The 22,962-nt window shown below is 39.5% G+C and overlaps 1 protein-coding gene across 1 annotated transcript in view; it reads right to left on the bottom strand.

Annotated features, from left to right (window-relative positions):
* Window positions 1-22,962, bottom strand: part of CNKSR3 (CNKSR family member 3) — a 92,518-nt gene that overhangs the window by 11,860 nt on the left and 57,696 nt on the right. Inside the window, exons 3-9 of the mRNA XM_012759859.3 lie at window positions 19,728-19,930; window positions 19,131-19,218; window positions 12,259-12,300; window positions 9,622-9,741; window positions 7,621-7,680; window positions 3,645-3,713; window positions 3,247-3,393 (exon numbers count right to left, since the gene is read on the bottom strand). Of these exons, the coding sequence (XP_012615313.1) occupies window positions 3,247-3,393; window positions 3,645-3,713; window positions 7,621-7,680; window positions 9,622-9,741; window positions 12,259-12,300; window positions 19,131-19,218; window positions 19,728-19,930 (729 nt within the window). The remainder of the gene's footprint in view (window positions 1-3,246; window positions 3,394-3,644; window positions 3,714-7,620; window positions 7,681-9,621; window positions 9,742-12,258; window positions 12,301-19,130; window positions 19,219-19,727; window positions 19,931-22,962) is intronic.

The following is a 22,962-nucleotide window of genomic DNA, read 5'->3' as shown; positions in this document are numbered from 1 at the left end:
GGTGTTTCTGGTATTTAAATAGTATTATGGGCTGAATTTAGCCCCCCCTCCTTGCCTTAAATTCATAAGTTCAAGACCTAACCCTGCAGTACCCCCGAATGTGACTGCATTTGGAGAAAGGATTTTTAAATAGGTAATTAAGTTAAAATGCAGGTCGCTAGGGCAGGCTTAGTCGAATCTGACTGGTGTCCCTGTGAGAAGAGAGTAGAACACACACACACACACAGAGGGAAGACCACATGAAGACAGTTTCCTGTAGGGTGAAGCCCAAGCTCCTTAGCCTGGCACTCATGCCTGCCACTACACGGTCTCAGCCACCAGTCCAACTTTACCCCCTACCCTTGGCTCCCGGGAGTCTGAGCTACCCATTCCTTGTGGTAGGGGCTGTGGAGCCCACCTAGATCTCTATACCAGCCAGTACCACCCCCCAGCTGCTGGGAGGATCACAGCTCACAGCTGCCCCTTCTCTGAAGAATGGCCCTCAGCTGACAGCCGCCTCTCCCAAACAGGGCCCCCAGAGCTTGTAGCAGAGTGGTTACACCAGGATCCTTCGTCCTGTCCACCAGGCCAAGGTTAGATGGCATCCTTGCCGCCTCCCATTCCTCATTCTGCCTTCCTCCTTCCAAGTTTTACTGGAAACACACATCCTCAAAAATTGCTTTCACAAGAATCTCTGTCTCAGACTCTGTTTCTAGGAAGCCTTATCTAAGACACTGCTCTTCCTTGCTGGCAGTATAGCCATGTTTTGTGGACGAGTGTGTTTAAAGAATGCCATTCATCTCCTCTATGATACACAGCCGCATTTGCCAATCCAAACCCCACCTACCCTTCCAGGCTCCAAGATGCTCCTACTTCTTCAGGAAGAGGTGCCTTCACCCACACGGTCCACACCTATCTCTCCTTCTTTGGAAGCCAACATTTATCCCGTGCACCAATTAACTGGCAGATCTAGCATTTAGGCACTACATCAATTACCCATGAGGAATTAAGCACCTCTATGATATTAAGTATCACATTCTGAGAATTCCAAAAAATAAAAAACATGTTTAAATTTTATACCGATCAATGCGAACAGAAGCAGCTGGGGTATTATGATCAATATTCTCAGTTACAGGCAATGATTTTTGGATATAACTCCAAAAGCACAGGTAAAAAAAAAAGCAAAAACAGACAAACAGGATCATTTCAAACTAAAAAGCTTCTACACAGCAAAAACCACAATCAACAGAGTAAAGAGACAACCTACAAAACGGGAGAAAATATTTGCAAATCCACATCTGATAAGGAGATAATATTCAAAATATATAAGGAACTCAACTCAATAGCAAGAAAAGAAGTAACCTGATTAAAAGATAGACACAGGATCTGAATAGACATTTCTCAAAAGACAACATACAGATGGCCAACAGGTACATGAACGAATGTTCAACCTCACTAATTATCAGTGAAATGCAAATTAAAACCACATGAGATATCACCTCACATCCGTTAGGATGACTATTATCAAAAAGACAAAAGATAAGTGTTGGCCAGGATGTGGGGAAAACGGAATCCTTGCATGCTGTTGGTGGGAATGTAAATTAGTACAGCCATTTAGGAAAACAGTATGAAGGTTCCCTCCAAAATTAAAAATAGAACTACAGTATGATCCAGCAATCCCACTGCTGGGTATATATCTAAGGGAAATGAAATCAGTATGTTGAAGAGATATCTGCACTCCAACGTTCACTGCAGCATGATTCACAACAGCCAAGATATGCAGTCAACCTAAACGTCCAGCAACAGATAAGTGAATAAAGAAGACGTGATATACATATACACAAGGGAACACTATTCAGCTTTAGAAAAGAAGGAAATCCTGTCATTTTTGACAACATGGATGAGCCTGGAAGACATTATGTTAAATGAAATAAGCCAGACACAGAAAGACAAATACTATGCCATCTCACTTATATGAGGAATCGAAAAAAGCTAAACTCAAAGAAGCAGAGAGGAGAATGGTGGTTACTAGAGACTGAGGAGATATTGATCAACGGTATAAAGTTTCAGTTAGCCAGAAGGAACAAGGTCAAGAGATCTATTATACAACACAGTAACTACAGTTAATAATAGTGTATTGCATGCTTGAGAATTGCTAAAGCTAATGCTTACATTAATAGATTTTAACTGCTCTCATCACAAATAAATGGTAAGCATATGAGGTAATGCACATGTTAATGAGCTTGAGTTAGCCATTCCACAATGTAAACATATTTCAAAACATTGTGTGTACACTATAAATATGTAAAATTTGTATCTGTTAATTTTTTTAATTTAAATATGTTATTATATAAGAAGTGACTTTAATTATACTCCCCCTTGCTCTACCCTCTGCTTTGTGTTATATATTTTTAACTCCTACATACACATGTAAGCAACATACGTAGACATTATGTCCAGGGCATCACAAAGTGTCCAAATTGATGGCTTGAGACTACTGTTCCTTCCACATGAAGATGTACAATAAAAGACAGAAATAAATCATAATCTCAATATTATAAAAGGGCATTAAAACGTTGTTGCTTTTCATTCTTGGTGTAGGAAACAAACACTAAGAACCAATGGCTTAACAAGTTTAACCAACAGCCAGTGAGCGTGGCCCACACAGGTGTAAGCAATAAAGGGGTGCAGTGTTTGAAGACAACTTAAATAATAACACTCTACTTAAAGTCAGCTTGTCTTTTATTATCACCACAGATGGGCAATTCTAAATAATGTATAAACAATGATGTGATACTACTCTCTGCTGGGTGGATCGCTCCCACCGCCCCTACCCCAGCTTTGGTAAAGCACCACTAAAGACTCAACCCCATGTGGTCTCTCCCTGGTTAGTCTTCAAACTTTATATAAGTATGTATTTGAAATGGGAGAGGAGAAGGACTAGAACGAACGCTCTACAATGATGGCAATGTCTATACCCGCACTGTCCAATATGGTGGCAACAAGCCACAGGTGAGTATTCAGCACCTGAAATGTGGCTGGTGATACTGAGGAGAAGAACTTTTAATTTAACTTAATTATTTAGTCATTTATGCCTAGTGGCTGCTCCACTGTGTACTCCTGAAATATGGATTTTCACATAAGAAGGACTATAGGATAATTATACAAAAGCTTCTGAAACCAATCACCTTCACATGTTAACCTATTTTTATTTTTTAGACAAATCGGACGGCCAGCACTGTTCGCGTGCCGAAGCTAGACACACACCTGCACAAGAGGCGGCCTCCACCGAAGGTTCTTCAGGGGGGCAGGCGTGAAGTTGAAAGAGCCCGTGGGACGCTTCTTAAGCAGCAGCACGACGCCGGTGGGATTCTCTCTCAGTTTCCTCACCAGGTTTTTTAGCTGCCATCCCACCTTCAAACGAAAAAAAGTGAGGAGGGAGGACTTTCTCGTGAATGATAAATTAAAAAACCAAACCTATGAACTTGTCTCGAGGAAATCAGACTTGTGAGAAAAAATAGGTAGACATAAATATATGCAGATGTGATATGTTCATATCAGCACTCAGTTAAAATAGCAGAAAATAAGATATAAATTGCAAATTTAAACGAAATGGCTTTACAGCTAATTAAAAGTTCTGCAGGGGAAACTTAACTCAAACTCACCACGGTTTGCCGGTTAACCTGAATGACTTCGTCACCGGCGTGAATCTTCTGGGATTTGTCCGCAGGAGACTAAACAGAAACAAAAAACTTGTCTTAATTTTTTAAACCTTCGCATCCTGTCTGTTTCCATTTCTTCTTTCTTTCTTCTGTAGGTGACTAGCATCTGAAATAAAATGTTCTCAGGAAAAATAAAACAATGCACTTTGGTCCCCTGAGACAATATAGTGTGTGGGGAACTGACATAGGACCACAGGGTTATCTATTTTATTAGTGTCTGTTATAACCCATAATCTATCAGTTAGAACAGCCTAGTTCATCTAACCTATTGGGGAGAGTGTAGACACACTGTCAAAATGATTAGCTGATAAAAGCCATTTTACATCTAAAAAAAAAACCTATGCATATCCCTATCAAAATTAATCTTGTAAAAACTGACCAACTGTTTAACTTGTAAAGATCATCATTGTAACCCTGTCATCCCGTTCCCTTTTTAGAACAAAATCTTATTTTCATTTGATCTTATTTTACATGGTATCACAGTGCTATTAAAATAGAAAGTTAGTGGCAACAGAAAATTTCTTTAAAGAAAATTAATTTTTTTTATTTTCAGATTAAAGTTAAAATCCTCAGTATCAAAACAAAGTCCAGACTTCGTTTCCCACAAATAGTATCTTATTAATTTGCAAACACAACAAAAATATATATATATAAGAATATAATCTGTCAAATATTTTGCTCATAGTATTCTTGTCCATATAAACAACCCAGAACTCTTTATGTTTAAGATATCTCATACATGACCAAAAGAAGAAAAAAGGAAAAACTTTTGATTTCAAATTCTAATCAAACATACCTAGGTCAGAGAATTTAATTTTGTAACTTATGTAACTGGCTGAATCTTCAAATAATTTACAACTATCAAAAGAAAAAAATAGCACCTTTGAACATGGGGAGAACAGCCACTAAATCCAAGACACTCTTGCTGAATTTTCTCACTCAACTGTAGTGAGAGGCTCAACAAGAAATTAGCAAGCCCCACTAAACTGTAGAAAAATCCCCTTTGATTTTATCTAGGTCCAATGCAATGCACAGGTAACTGTGACAGTTATTTTTGAAAATATTTAACCTGTACCATGACAACCAGCCAGGGCCTCGCCTAAGAGACCAGCAACCTGGGCACCACAGGGAGATGGCCCATCTTGAGTCCCTTAAGTCAGTTAAAAAAAAAAAAAAAAATTATCAAAGCTCCTTTTTGCCTCAGTGTGGCAAATGCTTAACCCATTGTTATAGACCTAACTCTGGTAATTCTGATCCCAATCAGCCCAGTCCAGTTAATCTTCTGGGCAACAGACTCATTTAAGATGAGCTTCACTTTACAAAAGATGGCCCTGAGGCCAAAAAAGTCCCTGTTTATAGATGTACAATCTTAAAAAACAAGCACCAACGTCCTGAATTGACTTCCTTTCCTAAGGCTCCTCGTGCATTCATTTCTCAAATGTCCTACCAGCTGCCTAGGAGTTGTGCTTGGCAGAGCACTGGTAAAGAGAGCTTGGTACCCAAACCCGCCCCAGTCAGTAGCTCTTGCCTATCTTCACCACGAGTCGGACTACTGTAAAACGATGCTCGCGCCGGTTTGCTGCAGAAGGGTGATGACCTGGAAAATAAGGCACTCATTCTTCAGAGGCTGATCTAAGTCCCACCTAATCCGAGGGTGGCAAGACCTTGTCCAGACTCCTGTCAAGGTCTTGCACCACATCAAAAAGAAAGAAATCAGATAAAGAATCACCAGACACTGTTAATCTGACCTTGGAATGATCCTAGCCCTCTCAAGTAACCTTCAAAGAAATGAACTGAAGGCCTCAGAATGGCCTGCTGGCACTGCTTAGGCCCAGAGTCCAAGACAGAGGAACATGGAGACAAATCACATGGGAATGCAGTGGGTATCCAGCCACTGCCACCCACCATACTATAGGCTTTAAAACATTCTGACTCTGAAGTCATAGCGACCTTAAGTGATGCCAGGAGAGCTAACCTGGAACTGGCATTTTCTATCCACCACTGGATAAAATATTCAACATTAAGTGTAAAATTTCAGATTAAGCCCTTGAGAAGCAGGCTCTTGCCTAACTTTCCACTGTCCCATCTAGAAGGCTTAGCCTAGTGTCTAGCACATTCCAGGAAATCAATAAATACAAGTTGAAAGAGTGAAGGAATAAGAGACATTTTCAAGTAGATTATCAGATAGAATAAGGCAAATTTTATTTTATTTTTTTTTTTAATTTGATCTCTAACAAGATGGAATTCCTTTTGCCAGGAACTCAAAGGAGGGGGAGGAAAACCCAAAAAGATGGCAACCACCGTTCTCTGAAATGAGTTCCACACAGTCCTAAATGGGAACACTAGGATAGACTACACCCAGGGAACCCTGAATCTGTCACCCAGTGTAATGGGTCGGGCATAAATTCGGAGAATATATCATTAATGACATTTGACATTCCATTTGATTCAAAAGCAGCTTTGTTTTGTCTCTCATTCAACTCTCATCTTTAAAAAAAAAAAAAAAAAGTGGGAGTGGGGGTTGAAACTTGATGCTTTCTGGTGCTCCACGTGTTGAACCAAGATTGAGGCTGCTTCAAGAAGATAGAGTCTGGCACCACACGGGTTTGGTGAAGTCCAACAATGTCATCACCCAATTGCTAAACTGCAAAACTTCAATTCCTTAAAAACTGAAATGACATTCACCATTTCTCTGAATCCAGCCAACTCCATAACAATGTACCGAGTGGTACATGAGTCATATGTCATGGCTGAGCTGCAATAAACCAAGTCTCTAACAAGGTCAAGGGAAGAATCATATGATGCTTTATGTGTTTTTTCTTCAGCACCATCCTCAGCCTGAAAGCAGGGCTTCCTGTGCTGTTACTGCCTATCAGGTGATAAGGCATAAAACATCCAGTGATTCTCAGTGTTTTGTCTCTGTAGCTCAACAGAGAATGCTTAAAGATATTACTGGCTCCTAACTCGTTCATCTGCCAGAACCACACAGTGTATTTATAATTCACTGACTGTCTTAAGCAATGTCATTTTCTTACTACAAATATCAAGTGCTTATCAAAAACACTCAAACATCATGGCATTTTCTTTTATCAAAAGACCTAGCAGCTGAAGCTGAAAATTAGACATACAGACACATAATTCTACCAAAAAGATTAGAAACCAAAATTTCCCCTACCTTTAGGAATTATTTCCTCCTGTCTTAATTTATTAAATAGTAGATTAATCCACCAGAAACATGCATGTTTTACACAGAACCAGGCAAGCCATTCAAACATTTTTAGTTTCTTATCAGTCATTAGAAAGCTAGCCATACTGTAGGTCCCAAGAAGGAAGCATTCAATAGCTCTACTTTTTAAAAAATTCAAAATGTTTGAATTTCCAGAAGGAAGTAAAGACTGTATAAACGCCTCTCAGAGTGGAAACAGACCTGCTTTTTCTATTTGAAAGATTTGGGGAAGGGGACTAAATTTCAATATCATGCCAAATATTATGAAATGCAACTATAAAAATATGTTGTGCAAAAATCCCAAAATAGCTGCTTTGGAGACATATAAACATTCCATTAATTATATTTTACATATATGGCCACCAATCCCAGTTCTTATAAGAGCGATTCTCAACGACAAAGAGATCATTGTTTTTGTAACTATGGCTTAACACTTCCAGGGTGCAAAAGGAATAATTAATACAACGGTGGGGGTGAAAGCTAGGTAAGGTGTATGAACAAGAGCAATAATGGACAATTTAAATAATAAATTGACACAGCTTGTGATAAAACAGTACTCCAACGGAAATAAATAAAACAGGCACCCACGCCCTCACTATAGATAATAAAACAGCACGCATACATTTAAATGAGAAGTATGTCGGATTTGTTTCAATGCACAGCAGACTTCACATTTAACGGATATCCACTTACATTTTCTGTGGTTCCAGTAATCACGTGCAATCCATCATAGGTTGATTTGATGTACATGCCCTAGAGTGAGTCACAAATATACTGACTCATTATTCCAACATTTAGAAGTGCTGCAAACCACAAGTGAGACAAACTTATAAAACATTAATGAGAGTCCCTTCAGAACAATACTCATTTTTAAGCCTCCTGAAACATCATGAAACAGGATCCAAAGGGTGGTGAAGGGGAACTAAACAAATCGAAATACCAGGGAAAGAAATCAAACTTGAGATCTCTTTGATATTATAATTTGTGTGCCATGCACACAGCACTTTGCCACAGCTCTGAGGATGGAGGAGCTTTCTCAGACATGCTCAATGAGTGAGGCACTTCAAACAAGAACTGTTCTTTCTTAACTATCTCTTTGTCTAGGGACACAATATCTTCATCTAAATATGGTCTCAACAGCAATGTCCGGATGACTTATATAAGCCACTAATAACCCAGACCAAGATATACAAATGAAGATTGCTAAATAACACAACACAGGCAGGTTAGTAAAAGGTACCCTCCATTTTAAGGGAAGCATAAAGAATATTCTCCCTCCTAAGAGGCAAAGCCAGAGGTGAATGCCCTGTCCCAGAGGAAATGTTTCTGCAGTTGGACACACCATGTATAAGATTTTTTTATAAAACTGTTGTAAGATGGGGAAAGAGAATAAAGGTAGACAAGGCAGAAAGTAGTTGCTCACCCTGGTATCTATGCAGTAACAATGTGAATCCTCCTCAGAAATCATGCTGAACTTGCCCTGCTCAGCAACCTACTCTATGATGAGAATCTCATCAAATACTAATGCCTTCAAGGTTCTCCCCACTCCTCTCCCATCCTCTTACTTTAATTCACAGAGCATATCAGCTTCTCGATCCACATGGTACTCCTTTTCCCAGGGCACTGCTTTGTAACTTTACCATCAGAAATGACAACTCCATTTCTGCCCACTCAGGGCATCTATCTGCTTTAATTCTTGACTATAAACCCACCTGCAGGAAGTCCTCCCTGTTTAAATTTAATCTGTTATAATCCATCATTTACTTTGAAGCCAAGTAGTACTAGTATGCATATTTCTGCTCACTAAGAATGTGGGCCTGTCAACATTTTGTTGATTTTTATTTTCTATGTAAGAGCAGAGACTGCCTAAATATCTCCTCACAGCTACCTACACATGAGGCAGTCATCCTCCTCCTTTTCCTCCTCCTTCCCTCGCCTCCTCCTCAATACCAGCAACAGTAGCTGCAGCCACCATTAATGCACACGTGCTACATGCTCAGCACCTGGAGCTTTGCATTCAGGATCTAATTTAACACTTTCAACAGCCCTGTGAGGAAACTGACAGGTAAAGAGGTTAAGTCCTTCAACAGTTGGGATTTAAACCCAGCTCTCTCTTACTTAAAGCCTCTAAGCTAATTAATGAGCCTCACAGTTTCTTCACCTAAATTTCAGCAAATTAATCCCATAGGATGCACGCTAGGTACTAGAAGTTCACCTGTATGTAGCCTCAGGGGCCTGCTATCATACAGCTCATACATTACTTATGAAACATTCCTAAACTTCTCTCAAGAATTGTTTCCTTCAACCAGCCTCTTCTCACATTCATCGTAAGTGCTAATAGAGACTTTCAGAGCAGATGTTGCTTTTGTACCCGCAGACCATCTTTATTTTGAATAAATGTTTTATATCTCCCTGCACTGCTAAGTCCTAAAAATAAAACTGTTAAAACAATTCCTTTAAGATATGAGTATGCAGTTTTAAAACTGGATTTATTTTTATACTTTGAAGAAGCTAGAAAACATTATCAACGGCGTTCAAGATAGCAAATTCCTAACTACATAGTGGAAGGTAGTCTAATTTAATTCCACTTTTCAGAAATACAGTGAGAGCAATAAAGAATTTTTTTAAAAAAAACTTTAGTAAATGACAGCGTGTGTTATCTGAAAATAAAACAAGTGTTGTTAGAGAGCTTACCAAGCCTTCCCCAGGTTTGATGTTTGGTAAGTGAACTTCCTCCAGGCACGCACACTGGCTCATAACAGGATCCGTAGTCGATCGGATTGTTTTGTCACAGATGCCATTTAAAACCTTGACCTAGAATTAGAAAGGCAAATAGCCAGGAAAGTTCAATCATTAACCAAGTTTATCTCAAGCCAATTTTTAAAGAAATGCACTTCACTTACAAATCTTTAGTTCTGGCCAGCAATCGCTTTGATAATTCTGCTCAATGAATGCATGGCATTTGGACTCATTTGCAATCTGTGGAGATGGTGCCACTATTTCAGCCTTGCTTAAAAAGTGCAGCTTTTATATTAATTAGCTCCTTTACGACCACTGAAGAGCACAGGCCACACAGAAACCCCTTTCAGCAGTTAAGGAAAATCGTCTATTCCCAGCCACCTGTATGACTTTTTAGTGACCCCTCACATTCCCTGTATACCAAAGACTGACGAGGTAAAACAATTTTTTTGGCCTGTACCATTTATTTAGTACATTTTACTTTTTAAAGTTGTTTTCTGTTCATCAAAAAAGTGAGCAAAAAAGTACCCTGAGTTCCCATGCACCCCCTTCACCACCACACCGCCCCAGTTTCCCCTAGTCGTAAGATCTTGTATTAGTATGGGGAATTTGTCACAATTGGCAAACAATATTGAGACATTATTTTAACTAAAGTCCATAATTTATATTGGGGTTCACCCTTCCATTCAATGGGTTTTGACAAATGCCTAATGTCATGCATCTATCATCACAGTATCCTACAGAATAGTTTCATTGCCCTAAATATCTTCTGCTCAACCTAATTATCCATCACCCTCTCCCTCACCATGAACTCCTGGCAAACATTGATCTTTTTACTATCTCTACGGATTTCCTTCTTCTAGAATGTCAAATAGTTGGAACTAAACAGCAGGTAGTCTTTTCAGATTGGCTTATTTCAATCAAAAATATGTATCTAAGTTTCTCCTATGTCTTTTCATGACTTGATAGCTCATTTTTTTAATTGCTGAATAATATTCTATTTTATGAATGTACCACAATTTATTTATCCGTTCCCCCGCTGAGAGACATTTTGGTTGCTTCCAATTTTTGGCAATTATGAGTAAAGCTGTTATAAACATTCTGTGCAGATTTTTTGGACGTAAGTTTTCAACTCCTTTGGGTACACACCTAGGAGCATAATTGTTGCACTGTATGGTAAGAATATGTTTCATTTTGTTAAGAAACTGCCCAGTTGTCCTCAAAACTGGCTGTACTCCTTTGCATTTCTACCAGTAATGAATGAGAGTTTCTATTGCTCCACATCCTTGCCAGCATTTGGTGTTATCAGTGTTTTGGATGTTAGCCAATCTAATAGGTGTGTAGTGGTCTCTCGTTTTAATTCACAATTCTCTAATTACAAATGACATTGAACACCTTTTCATATGCTTATTTGCCATTTGTATATCTTCATTGATGAGCCATCTGTTCAAATCTTTTGCCCACTTTTTCATTGGGTTGTTTGTTTTATTACTGTTTTAAGAGTTCTTTGTATATTTTGGATACAAGTCCTTTATCTGATACATGCTTTGAAAATATTTTCTCCCAGTCTGTGGCTTGTGTTTTCATTCTCTTAACAGTGCTTTTTGTACAGCAGTTTTTTATTTTAAATAAGTCTACATTATCAATTTTTCTCTCATGGATTATGCTTTGGCTGTTCTATCTAAAAACTCATTGCCAAACCCAAGGTCACCCAAATTTTCTCCTGCGTCATCTTCTAGAAGTTTTATAGTTTTGCATTTTACATTTGGGTCTATGATATTTTTAGTGATCACTCACATTCTCTGAATGCTGAACACTGGCAAGGTAAAACTCTAAGGAGATACCATGAGGATCCCTATTAAGTGGTCTCCGTAGAGGTCACAGTGGTTATGTGTGGCAGTTTCCCCAATCAGATTCATCTAATCTTTCAAAATTTAACAACCAAAAAAAAAAAAAATCAGGAAATTCCAGAGTGATTTTTCTTTCCAAGGGGGAGAATCCAAGAAGTGATTCTTTTTTACATTCCTCCAATTTGTTTAGCCTCCCTATTTATGGAAAATATATTTATAGCAGTTTCATTGCTAAATTCCTCAACATCAGTAGGAGGAAGGCCTTATCAAAAGAGCACAGGCTGGCTTATGTCAAAAGGAGGAAGTGATGATGAATGGTTACAAAATGCTCTTTAAACAGTCACAGCACACTCCCCACTCCATCATAAGGTTTTGGCCAAAAAAAATTTTTTTAATCAACATGGTCCTAAAGTCAAATTTACACATCAGTTTAACCCTGACTAACAGGTTAGCTAGCAATTTATGTATAATTGTACCCTAATAAAATGTTCAGAAGGAAAAAACAAAACAAAACAGAGACCTCAATATAGGTAACCTAAACTGAGGAATTTTCACAGGAGTTGGTCTTGTAAAACAACTTTCATCCTTTTGTTTCCACCTAAATTAACAGATCCCTACACCAAAAACCAGTATTTCAAAGCATCTCCTGAAGTCATCAGCCGCAGTCCATTTACTTAATTAACTCGATTCCCACTGCCTTCAGAAAAGGAATTTTACAATAACTTTTAGAACGTATACTTACCACAGTTAAAACTTTATCCTCCATTTCAGCTATAAGACAATCCTAAAGAAGGGGGTGGAGAAAATGAAAATTTAGTTTAAGAGTTAAAAAAACTTTCCAAAACTGTTGGCTTTACTTTCTAGATAGTTCCTGGGGCCCAAGACTACCCCTTACATGCCCCTCATCCTTCAGCTGGTGCAGCCCCACAAGACCTGGGTGGGAGAGAGAAGGCAGAGTGAGAGGGGGCTGACATTCATCTCTTCCTAAAGCCCTGCTCTCCCCTCACCCAAAGAACTTCTCATCAGAGCAACTTCACCAATTATTTAACTTGAAAACCTACAAAAATCACTGAACTGAAATCCACCTCCTATCCAGAGGATCCAGAAAGTTGCGAGTTGGAGGTCCAAGGCAAAAAACCTGACCACAGCTCCACTGTGACCCCAAGCTCAGCTAGCTGTGGGCCAACAAGCCAGCAGTCCTTAGCTCTGGGCCTGCCTGTAAGAATAGCTTTCAAATAAGAGCTTGAGTAAACTCAGCCACAAAAGTTTATTTTAAGCACCACTGAGATTAAATCAGATATTTCAGTCCTTGATAGATGAAAAGGCTTCAACAAAACATTCATTAACACACTGCCAAAAAAGTGGTCTTGAGGTATGCTATTGATGACATTAAATAAAGAGCTGGAATGCAAAGCATTATTTACTCAGCTCAAGAACAAAAGCCTCTGAACACTGTATGCACCAGGTTAGCTGATTATAGGAATCACCACTGCCCTGCCTAAAAGCTGCCAAAGTGAAACTGCCAGTGTGAAACTTTCTCAGTCAACCTTCTAGAACTCATCCACTGCAAATGATTTCAAGCTATGCCACAGGGTGCATGCAGAAGAAAATCGAAACAACTAGATTCTGTAGAGTTTATTCAGCACCATTCACTATATAGTCCCAAACTGAGACAAGCATAAAGATAACGTTAATTATTTTATGTACATGAAGAATATTAATCAATTCTGTTAAAATTATTAAGCAAAGATTTTCACTTAAATAGAAAAGTCATTTTTAGATCACTTTTTACTATTACTTGGGGAGGGAGATGGCCACCAATTTCTACTCTATGTGGTTCAATCATCAGACTTTCATTGTCATCTTCAATCTGTATAATTTTCTCTACCAGACAAAAATATAGGAAACAATAATAGTTACTCTACTGCTCCCCAAATTTATACTGACTCTCAGAAAAAGAGCAGCCTAGGAAGAAAACACTTTAAAAATAAATTTAGAAACATATTTTTACATGTATGAATCTGATACAAATTAAAACTACAGGAGTAAATTCTGTAAATATGAATAAATACCATTCAAAAATGTGCTTTTTCACCTATATCTTGTACACAAAACTAAACCATCAACTACCTCGATGGCTGATTCTCTATTAACATGGCCTGACAGAAATGTTTGATAAATATCAACTTTAGAAAAACAGTGTATTTATGTGGTCTTATGCTAGACATAAAACTAATAATTTGTGTCTATGATCTTTCATTGCAAATCTCAAAATGATGTAAGCACTGTCACCCTTGAGAGACCATCGCCCAGAGGCGGAGAGCTCCTCTCAAACACACCAGGGCCAGGGAGTCAAGGCAGAGATGTAAGGCCAGGCGCGGTGGCTCACGCCTGTAATCCTAGCTCTCTGGGAGGCCGAGGCGGGCGGATTGCTCGAGGTCAGGAGTTCAAAACCAGCCTGAGCAAGAGCGAGACCCCGTCTCTACTATAAATAGAAAGAAATTAATTGGCCAACTAATATATATAGAAAAAATTAGCCGGGCATGGTGGCACATGCCTGTAGTCCCAGCCACTTGGGAGGCTGAGGCAGAAGGATTGCTTGAGCCCAGGAGTTTGAGGTTGCTGTGAGCTAGGCTAACGCCATGGCACTCACTCTAGCCTGGGCAACAAAGCGAGACTCTGTCTCAAAAAAAAAAAAAAAAGGGAGAGATGTGACCTCATGGTTCCCAACACTTGGGTCTTCAGCGAATCCAAGAGGCCACCAAGAACATGACTTCCCTGTCCTGGTAACTGAGCCAACAGACATGTGGAGCTCTCCTGCCTCCCAAATTGTTTCCATCAGCGTGTGAAAGGGCTCACGTTTTACCTTCCGCCACGGTGAACATGGGTTCCCACACCCATTCCTACTGAGAGGAAGCAGCTGCAGGCACGACTTCACATTGTTTGGCATGAAGGCCACGGGATGGAAAAATTAGCACTGAAACCAAGTCCCTCCCTCACGAGTCAGACAAGAAGCTGAGCTTCACCACAGCCCCAGACACCTGACCAACAGAGACCCAGCCCAGGCAGCCATGAGCTCTGGCCCCTGCCTGTCCTCCTCACTCTGCCTTCTGAGGACTGAAGCAACCTTGGGCAAGGTGTTTAACGTCTCTGTGCCTTTGTCTCTTTCTCTGTAAAACAAGATGATGACAAAACCCACCTCCCTCAGGGAACTGTGGAGAATTCAATGTGAGAACACATGTCAAGCAAAAAGCATACACCTGAGACACAATTAACACTTAGTTATGGCCTTCTTTCTCTTCTGCTTCCACGGCTTGCTTGCTTTCCATTCAGTTTTCTTGAGCCCAAATACTGCTCACTTCTCTATTTCTTTCCCAACCGGAATTCAGCACCTGCCACTGCCATTTTCCTTCCTCTCACCGTCACTACTTCAGTTGTCATAGTGTCACAACATGAGGAGACTAGACTAGAAATATAGATCACAATCTCTTCCCACTTTGGTTTCCTTCATCTCAATTTGTAGCCTCAACAGTGGATGGGAAGATCTTTTAAAAAAAAAAAATGTGCAATTTCCTTGTAGGGGAAAAATAATGCAGCAATATTTATCTTTCAAATCAGAAGACTTATAAATTATTATTGGAAAGAAGGATGTGGAGAAAGTGACAAGAAAAACAAGGGGAAAACAGCAATATGTAGAAGAAAAGAGAAAAAGGAACAAGCAAATGTCTCTCTTCACAGACACAGACATGAAGAATAAAGGCTCAAGAAGAATATGTTGCTGCTGGGAAAAAAAGAGATCCAACTTTTATTCCTTTGATTCCCAGGTTAAAAGGAATAAGTGGCAAAAATGGGTTTCTTCCCAAAAAGTCAGCAGATCTTCTGTCAAGAACTATGAGAGAGTGTGAAGCCCCTGGCACACTCAGTCTTGTTGCTACCATTACAATGCACGTCGAAAGCCACATTCCACTCATTCGTCAGATTTGCTATTTCTAATTTATGTGTGTATGTGCGCACATGTACACAAACATCACAATCTGCCAAAGCACCTGTGTTCTTCAGTTACTTTTAATACAAAAAACTCCGTTTTCAATCTAAGTTCAGAAAATGATATCCCCATGTATATTTACATAACAGTCTTAATCCTTAAAAACCATTTAAATTTAAAATTTAAAAAATAGCAGCAAACAAAAGCAACATATTTGTTTCACTGCCCTCCTTAAACTATCAAATTTGATTCCAGAAAACCAGTAAAGGCACGATTTTTCTATTGTCTATAATAGTGCACTATTATTTAAGTGGTGTACTTTTAAAAATTCATATCCCATTTAATTTTCATAACAATTTTTGAAGTATTATTTTAAACATATTTTATATTATTTACCTATATCTAATTTTACATAAATCCATAACTGTGATCAATATACATGATTTTTGTAAATAAAAAAATGTTTGTTCTCTCTCTTTTTTGCTTGGCTCCTACATTCCCTCCCTATCTTTCTCCATGCTGGGGTAAACATAACTTTTCTTTCAAGTTGCCTACTACATTTACATATTCCTTTGTACACAGGTTTTTGGATGTATGTATATTACAAATATATGTATATATACACGCACTTTAATTTTTTTGGTACTCATTTATCTTCATGTCATCCTTTTTGTGTTTGCCTTTTTTCTTACTCAACAATAACTTGTAGGAATCCCACCAAATCATCCAGTAAGGTAAATATTAGTATTCCCATTTTACAGATGAGAAAATTGAGACTCAAATTTTAGGTGACTTGTCCAAGGTCTAATTAATAGTAGAGGTAAGATTAATGGTAATTAATAGTAGAGGTAGGATTTGAACCTACAGCTATCTCTCTGTAAAGAATACACTCTTAACTACCGCGCTAAACTTCCTCAAAGAGCACCATAGGGAAAACAAAAACAAAAAATAAACACAGAAACAAACAAAAACAGTATCTCTTGTGTCCCTTGAATTTGGGTTAGAATTCTCCTGATAAAAGACAAAATCTCTACAGCTGACTTGTCAGAATCATTGCCTCATTCATTTAAACATGCATTTAAACATCACCATTAGGCATGTGGCAGGCACTGTTAGGCCCCAGTAAGCAGCAGCAGGTGGGATAAGGATGCTTAGCAGGTACCTTCTGATGTGACCATATCAGGGGCACCTCCTACGTGGAAATTCTCTTTATTACCCGTTCATAATGATCAACACCTCTAGGACTATAAGGAAAAGGTGTTGATCATTATGCAGTAAGCCCATCCCATCCAGACAAACACAGAATATATTAGTTGAATTGTTCAAGTGCCACCTTCTCAATGAAGCTACTCTAGCCACATATCTCAATCCTTGTAGTCCCCTCTCAATCCTTCCTGGGCGCATTCCCTCCTCAGCACTTTGCTACCCTTACATAATTATATATAACACACATTCTCTCTCTCTCTCTCTCTCTCTCTCTCTCTCTCTCTCTCTCTATATATATATATATATATATATATATATATATGTGATTTTGCTTATTTATCTTTCAATTTTCTCTTTCCCCCAGAGACTTTGAAGTCCATGAGGTCGGAGACTGTCTCTGCTTATTCATTCTGGTATCCCAGTGCCCAGAATAGTGGCAGACACAGAATAAGTGCTAAATAAATAAAAATGTATTGACAGTACTGTCCAAATACCCATAAAGCCAACATCAACTTGCTTAGACAAGCAGATTCGCCCTGTGAAACAAATATGATGGCCTCTGCCTTTGATTTAGGCCCCTTCTCTCCTCTCTCTACGCTACAGTGGGGCAGCCTGAATCAGTCACACAGTCTAGGGCCCTTGGCAATAAAACACGAATGTACCTATCAGCATAACTTTCCCCTTTGCCAATTACAATGTTTAACTCTTACACTGTCATTGAATCGACTGCAAGTGAACTTCATTAAAAGTCAAAATAGGAGGCAGAATATTATGAGAAGAAGAAAGAAGAATGCTCAATGTATGTATCAGGGAAATCCCTTCCACTGCAAATGCCAGGCTTTCGTGGCTAGATGACTAATGCAGCAAAATTGGTATCAGACTCTTTTTGACCCAATTACTTTGTGCATCACATAAAAAAAAAAAAAAAAAAAAAAAAAAAGAGCTACACCACGAGTTGCTCTGAGCACCTTTCTAAGATCATGGGCTCTATTAAGTCCAGTGGTTGCTCAGGCCTAGTTCTCAAACAACTGTCATGTGTAAAGCTAAAGTTCACAATTCATATTCCAGAAACAAACATAAAGCTCATGGCTTTGCAGAAATGTACCTCTTTCAGGCATGGGCAGGATTGAGGGAAGGATGTTCTTTATTTTTTGCCAAATCAGCAGTGGAAACAAATGCAGAATGATAGAATTTCAGGACCAAGTAGGACATTAAAAAACAAGCTCTTCCTTACATTTTATAGACTCTATTTAATTGAAAAATATTTTACAAGTGTCTGCTACATACTGAGTAATAAGACAGGAGATGGTCCTTTAATAAGAAATTTAAAAATTAAGATCACAGAAGCCAGGTAAGTTACAGATTGACTGATATAAAACTTTCTGGGCCCTTACTAAGATACCCAGGTCTGGCCAATGAGCCATGAGTGAAATGGCTCATTGACATGTGTCACTTCCAAACCAGAACATCTGTCAGTGCGGGAACCTTCAAGGTTCTTTGTCTCTCTGCCCCAGGGACAAGCAACATTGACATGACATGTAACTAGGGTTCTGCCAGCCTGTGTCCTGAAGGGAGGAGAATCCAAGCTGACTGCCCCACCCCCACTGACCCATTAACATGTAAATAATCGAGTAATAAAAAGGAATAAACTGCTGAAGTTTGGGGCTTGTTCGTTATTGCCTCATAATCTAGCCCATCCTGACTAGTAAAGCCAACAACCAAAGGTCAAAATGAGAAGAAAATTAAGAAGCAGATACATAAAGTCCTCAGCACAAAGACTATAGTGCAATTTAGTTACTCCAGAGTTTCTTTTTTTATTTTTTTCTTTTGAGACAGGGTCTTACTCTGTCACCCACGCTGGAGTGCAGTGGTGTAATCATCCTCACTGCAACCTTGAACTCCTGGGCTCAAGCAATCCTCCTGCCTCAGCTTCCTGAATAGCTAGGACTACAGGCGTGCACCATCACACTCAGCTAATTTTTAAAATTTTTTTTGTAGAGACAGGGTCTCACTGTGTTGCCCAGGCTGGTTTTGAACTCCTGACCTCAAGCAATCCTCCCACCTCAGCCTCCCAGAGTGCTGGGATTACAGGTGTGAGCAAGGACACCCAGCCTAAAATTTCCATAAAAAAAAAAAAAATTAAGTGCTCTAACATTTTTTAGAGGAAGTATAGGACTGTTGGCTCAATTATATTAAAACAAAACAAAACAAAAAAGCAATCTCTGATTCAAAGGCCACTGGTCATTTTTCACAGAAACCATCTGTACAAGGAATCTAATTTAAAGCCTTTCATCTCTCCCCAATTCTGAGGGGGGATAAATGGGGGGGTAGGGAGAATGGTACTTCATACCTGCATGGAAACCCTTTGAAGAAGAAGAAAAGGGGGAAAGAATTTCAGAAACCGATAATGATGTGCTACTGACCTTCTGGACTGTCGTGGTCAGGTCCAAGCAAAGCTGAATGATTTTGTTCTTCGTTACTGAGAAGTCAGTGATCCCTGTAAATGGAGCCCTAGAAGGTAACAAAATTCCTCTTTAAAAAAAAGGTAGAGGGAACCCACTGGGATCCCACACTGTATGTTGACAAGCAGAGCTACCCATGGACTAGTTTAAATTATCTGTTTCCTCTCAAGTAACACATAAAAAAGGAATCTGAATAGAAAAGAGAGAAGTACTAGATAAAATCACATTGAAAATGAGCCAAGAGAGTGAACATCCCTTCAGAAGTCAACTAACAGCCTTCACGCCAACCAAATACCCAACTATTAATGTTTAATCTCAATGAACCACAACCTTTAGCACAGTTCCACACTTCTCCAAGCCGAGGTTAACTTGTTCCTGCCATTAACCTTTTAAGTAACTTGCAAAGGAATCCTAAAATCTACCACTGATCTAAGACTCCTTGGCTTCCAGTAACAATGACAGGAAAGGGACACTGGCTCATTTTCTTAAATACAGGCTTCCGCACGTCTCGGACCCTACTCTTGTTAACACAGTGAAAGAGACACATCCGCAACTCACCGGTCCAGCCACGCGAGCAAGGCCTTGGCAGCGCCGATGAGCTCCACCACGGAAGTCAGGAACTCATTGGGGGGCTTGTGGGAGGTGTTCCCATCATAAGCTGGATTTTTCCGCCGGCTACTTATGTAATTCTGTAAATTGTGGGAAGAAGCTCGCAGTCTCAGAACCAAGTTCTTCATGTTGTCAGTTTCAAGGCCATAATTCTACGCAAAACAAAATCAAAGGGAAAAATTCAAAACAATCAACAATGTCCAAATTCTCATAATAACTCAAAAGCCCACTGAGTAACCTGAGTAACTCCTGCAACCACTGCAATGCCCTGGCTGATCTACCCACAGCCCACCATGCCCACTCTGGCCACACTGGCCTCTTCTCTGCTCCTCCCGCAGCCTGCTCCTAGCATCCTTGCTAGTTCCTCTTCCAGAAATGCTCTTCCCACAAGTCTTGGCAGGGACAGCTCATTCTTAATACACGGGTCCTGACCTAAATGCCTCTCCTCTGTAAGGCTTCCCCGACCAGGGTCTCTCAACCTCGGTCCTACTGACAATCAGGGCCAGATAATCTCTGTTGTGGGGATGGGGGATCCTGTGTATTGCAGGAGGTCTAACAGCACCGCTAGTCTCTACCTCAGGGGTCCTCAAACTACAGCCCGCCGGCCACATGCGGCCCACCGAGGACATTTATGCGACCCACAGGGTGTTTTTGCCACCGCTGCCTGTCCTGCTTAGCAGCCGACTCGTCCCGGGCCCACAGTGCGCATGTGTGGAATGTGCACCGCACTCTCCAACGGCCCTCCAACGGTCTGAGGGACAGTGAACTGGCCCCCTGTTTAAAAAGTTTGAGGACCCCTGCAGTCTACCCCATCAGATGTCAGTAGTGCCCCCCCAGTTGTAACAACCAAAAGCATCCCTGGCATTGCCATGTGTCCCCAGTGGGCAGAATTGCCCCCTTAATCACCCTATAGCACTGTACTCACTTCTGCTCCACCTGAACCACCGTGTTCACTGCTATTTTCCTCAATGGGATGCAAGGTGTGGGGAAGCAGGGCTCTGTGTGTATTGCTCACTGCCGTGTTTCTAGCACAGCAGGTGACAACATGGTCACTGGATGGATGAATGCCCATCAGACGAGACTCACACAGAAACAGAGCAGCACTAGCTAAACACCAACTCACTAAAATATAATTTCCCTCCCTGGAGCTTCTAACCTGTATTCTTTGTGAACAATGTTCAACTTACTTGGGTGCAATTTCACAGGACAATATTGTCTTAGACTCCCTTTCAGAGACAGAACGAATCTCAGGAAGCAATACATAAATCTGAGACAACTTTAGAGATAGGGATATGAATTTCTGTATTCAATTGTATGTACATGTCCTAAATTGTTTTATCATTTTAACAACAAGTGAAGGTATTTCTGGAGGTATGTTATGCTGCCTCAATAGCATCCCAAAGCAAGAATCTGGAACCACTTAAAAACTGGGCCTAACATAATGACTAACATTTTTGAACACTTTATGCCAGGAATGAGGCTAAGTGTTTAATGTGTATTATCTCAGGGAAACAGCCCATAAAGGTGGAAATGTTATTATCTCTAATTTACAGGTGAGGAAACTGAGGCACAAAAACAGTAAATAAATTCTCCAAAGTCACACAGCTAATCAGTGGTGGGGTTAGGATTCTAATCAAAACAATCACCATCTAGGGCACAAGCTTTTGATCTCTCTGCTGTGTGTCCCCATTCCACACACCTGCTCAGGAAACAGCCAAGTGAGAAGGCAAAAAACAAGAGGGACATTTGACAAGAAAATTAGCCAGTGGTCTAGGATCTAACACAAACCAACATGCTGCTTAACTCCCCAAAATACTTCCTGACTTGCTACACCCCCTCTGAAGTGTCAGGTGCTTCTTTCACCTGCTCTCAGCTACCCTGGCCATCTGGACCAGAAAGGGGCAAGCCATGCTTCAAAATAAAGATACATAAATTATAAATATACTCGGAAGTTTGTGACAATTTCTTTCTGCAAGATAAGATGAGCAATGGTAAGTTAACAACAATGACAAAAGGCCTGGACTTTAATGAAACAATCCTAACTTTAAGTAGATTTTATTTGAAGTTTAAATTTATGTTGCTTCCTAGTAATTTTTAAAAAATTAGAAATTCTGAAATGAGTTAGGTAACTGAAATGAATGGAAAGCTGTCTTCTATAAGCTTTGAAAAAACTGTAAATTTCAAAATATGAGTGTTCTGTATTAACAGTAGTAGTCTATCTAAATCTTATATTCATTCTTCTTTTATGTTATTTTCTAGAGACTAAAATATGATATTGGCCTTCAATTTCTATTCAATGTCTTTTCTAAGACAAAAATAAAAAGATGGATTTTCATCATGGCTTTTTCAATTTCAAAGAATCAAAGACTTACAATTGAATGAATAAAGAGCCCACATGACAGCTTGCCTTGAAGGATTTGTGACTGTTATTAATGGGAAATGTCCCCTCCCCTTAGTCAATTAGCCTGCCAACTTACATCAACAGTTTGGAACTAAAAGCAGGAAAGTCACCATTCAATAACCAATGTCACCATAAATTACATGAAACTTCTTACTATACACAACATTTACTTCTTGAACTCAAAGAGGATTAAATGCACTTTATTATTGCAAGAAACTTTAAACCTCAATCTTCCTACAAACCTACCACTTTTAATATTAAAGTAAAAGAGGAAGGGTGGCTTCATATAACTGGTTCTCTTCATTTTCCACTCAGTTTGCTCTGATTCTTCCCCCACCCAAAAAAAAAAAAAAACAAATAATGGGAACTAGAAAGACGGATAGATAACAGCTAAAATAGAATACAATTTTTAAAAGAAGTAAGGAGGAAAGTTAGGAAGGCAAGTTCCTTTCCCTTTGACCATATTCCACAATAAGGAGAGAACAAGAAACTAATTATATTAGCTCAAAAGAGCCTCGACTGTAGTAACATAATTAGGAAAGGATTATTGACTTAAGTGCCCCGCAATGAAAGAAAATGGATAATTTCTCAGGCCAGAATGATTTTTTTCACCAGTCTTTTCCCTAAAATCTGTCTCCTCTAGAAATTGCTTTAAGATAATTCATCAAAAAGATATAAATTAAGTATCAAAGTGAGTCTCTGAAAATCTATTCACATATTAAAACCCTTGGCTGAGATCTCACTTCCTCAAGGGTTAGCCACCAGGGATCCCTTCCTGACCTG

Source organism: Microcebus murinus, chromosome 5 (genome assembly GCF_040939455.1).
Source record: "Microcebus murinus isolate Inina chromosome 5, M.murinus_Inina_mat1.0, whole genome shotgun sequence".
In the NCBI taxonomy this organism is placed as follows: domain Eukaryota; kingdom Metazoa; phylum Chordata; class Mammalia; order Primates; family Cheirogaleidae; genus Microcebus; species Microcebus murinus.
This window is presented reverse-complemented; position numbering and strand designations above follow the sequence as displayed.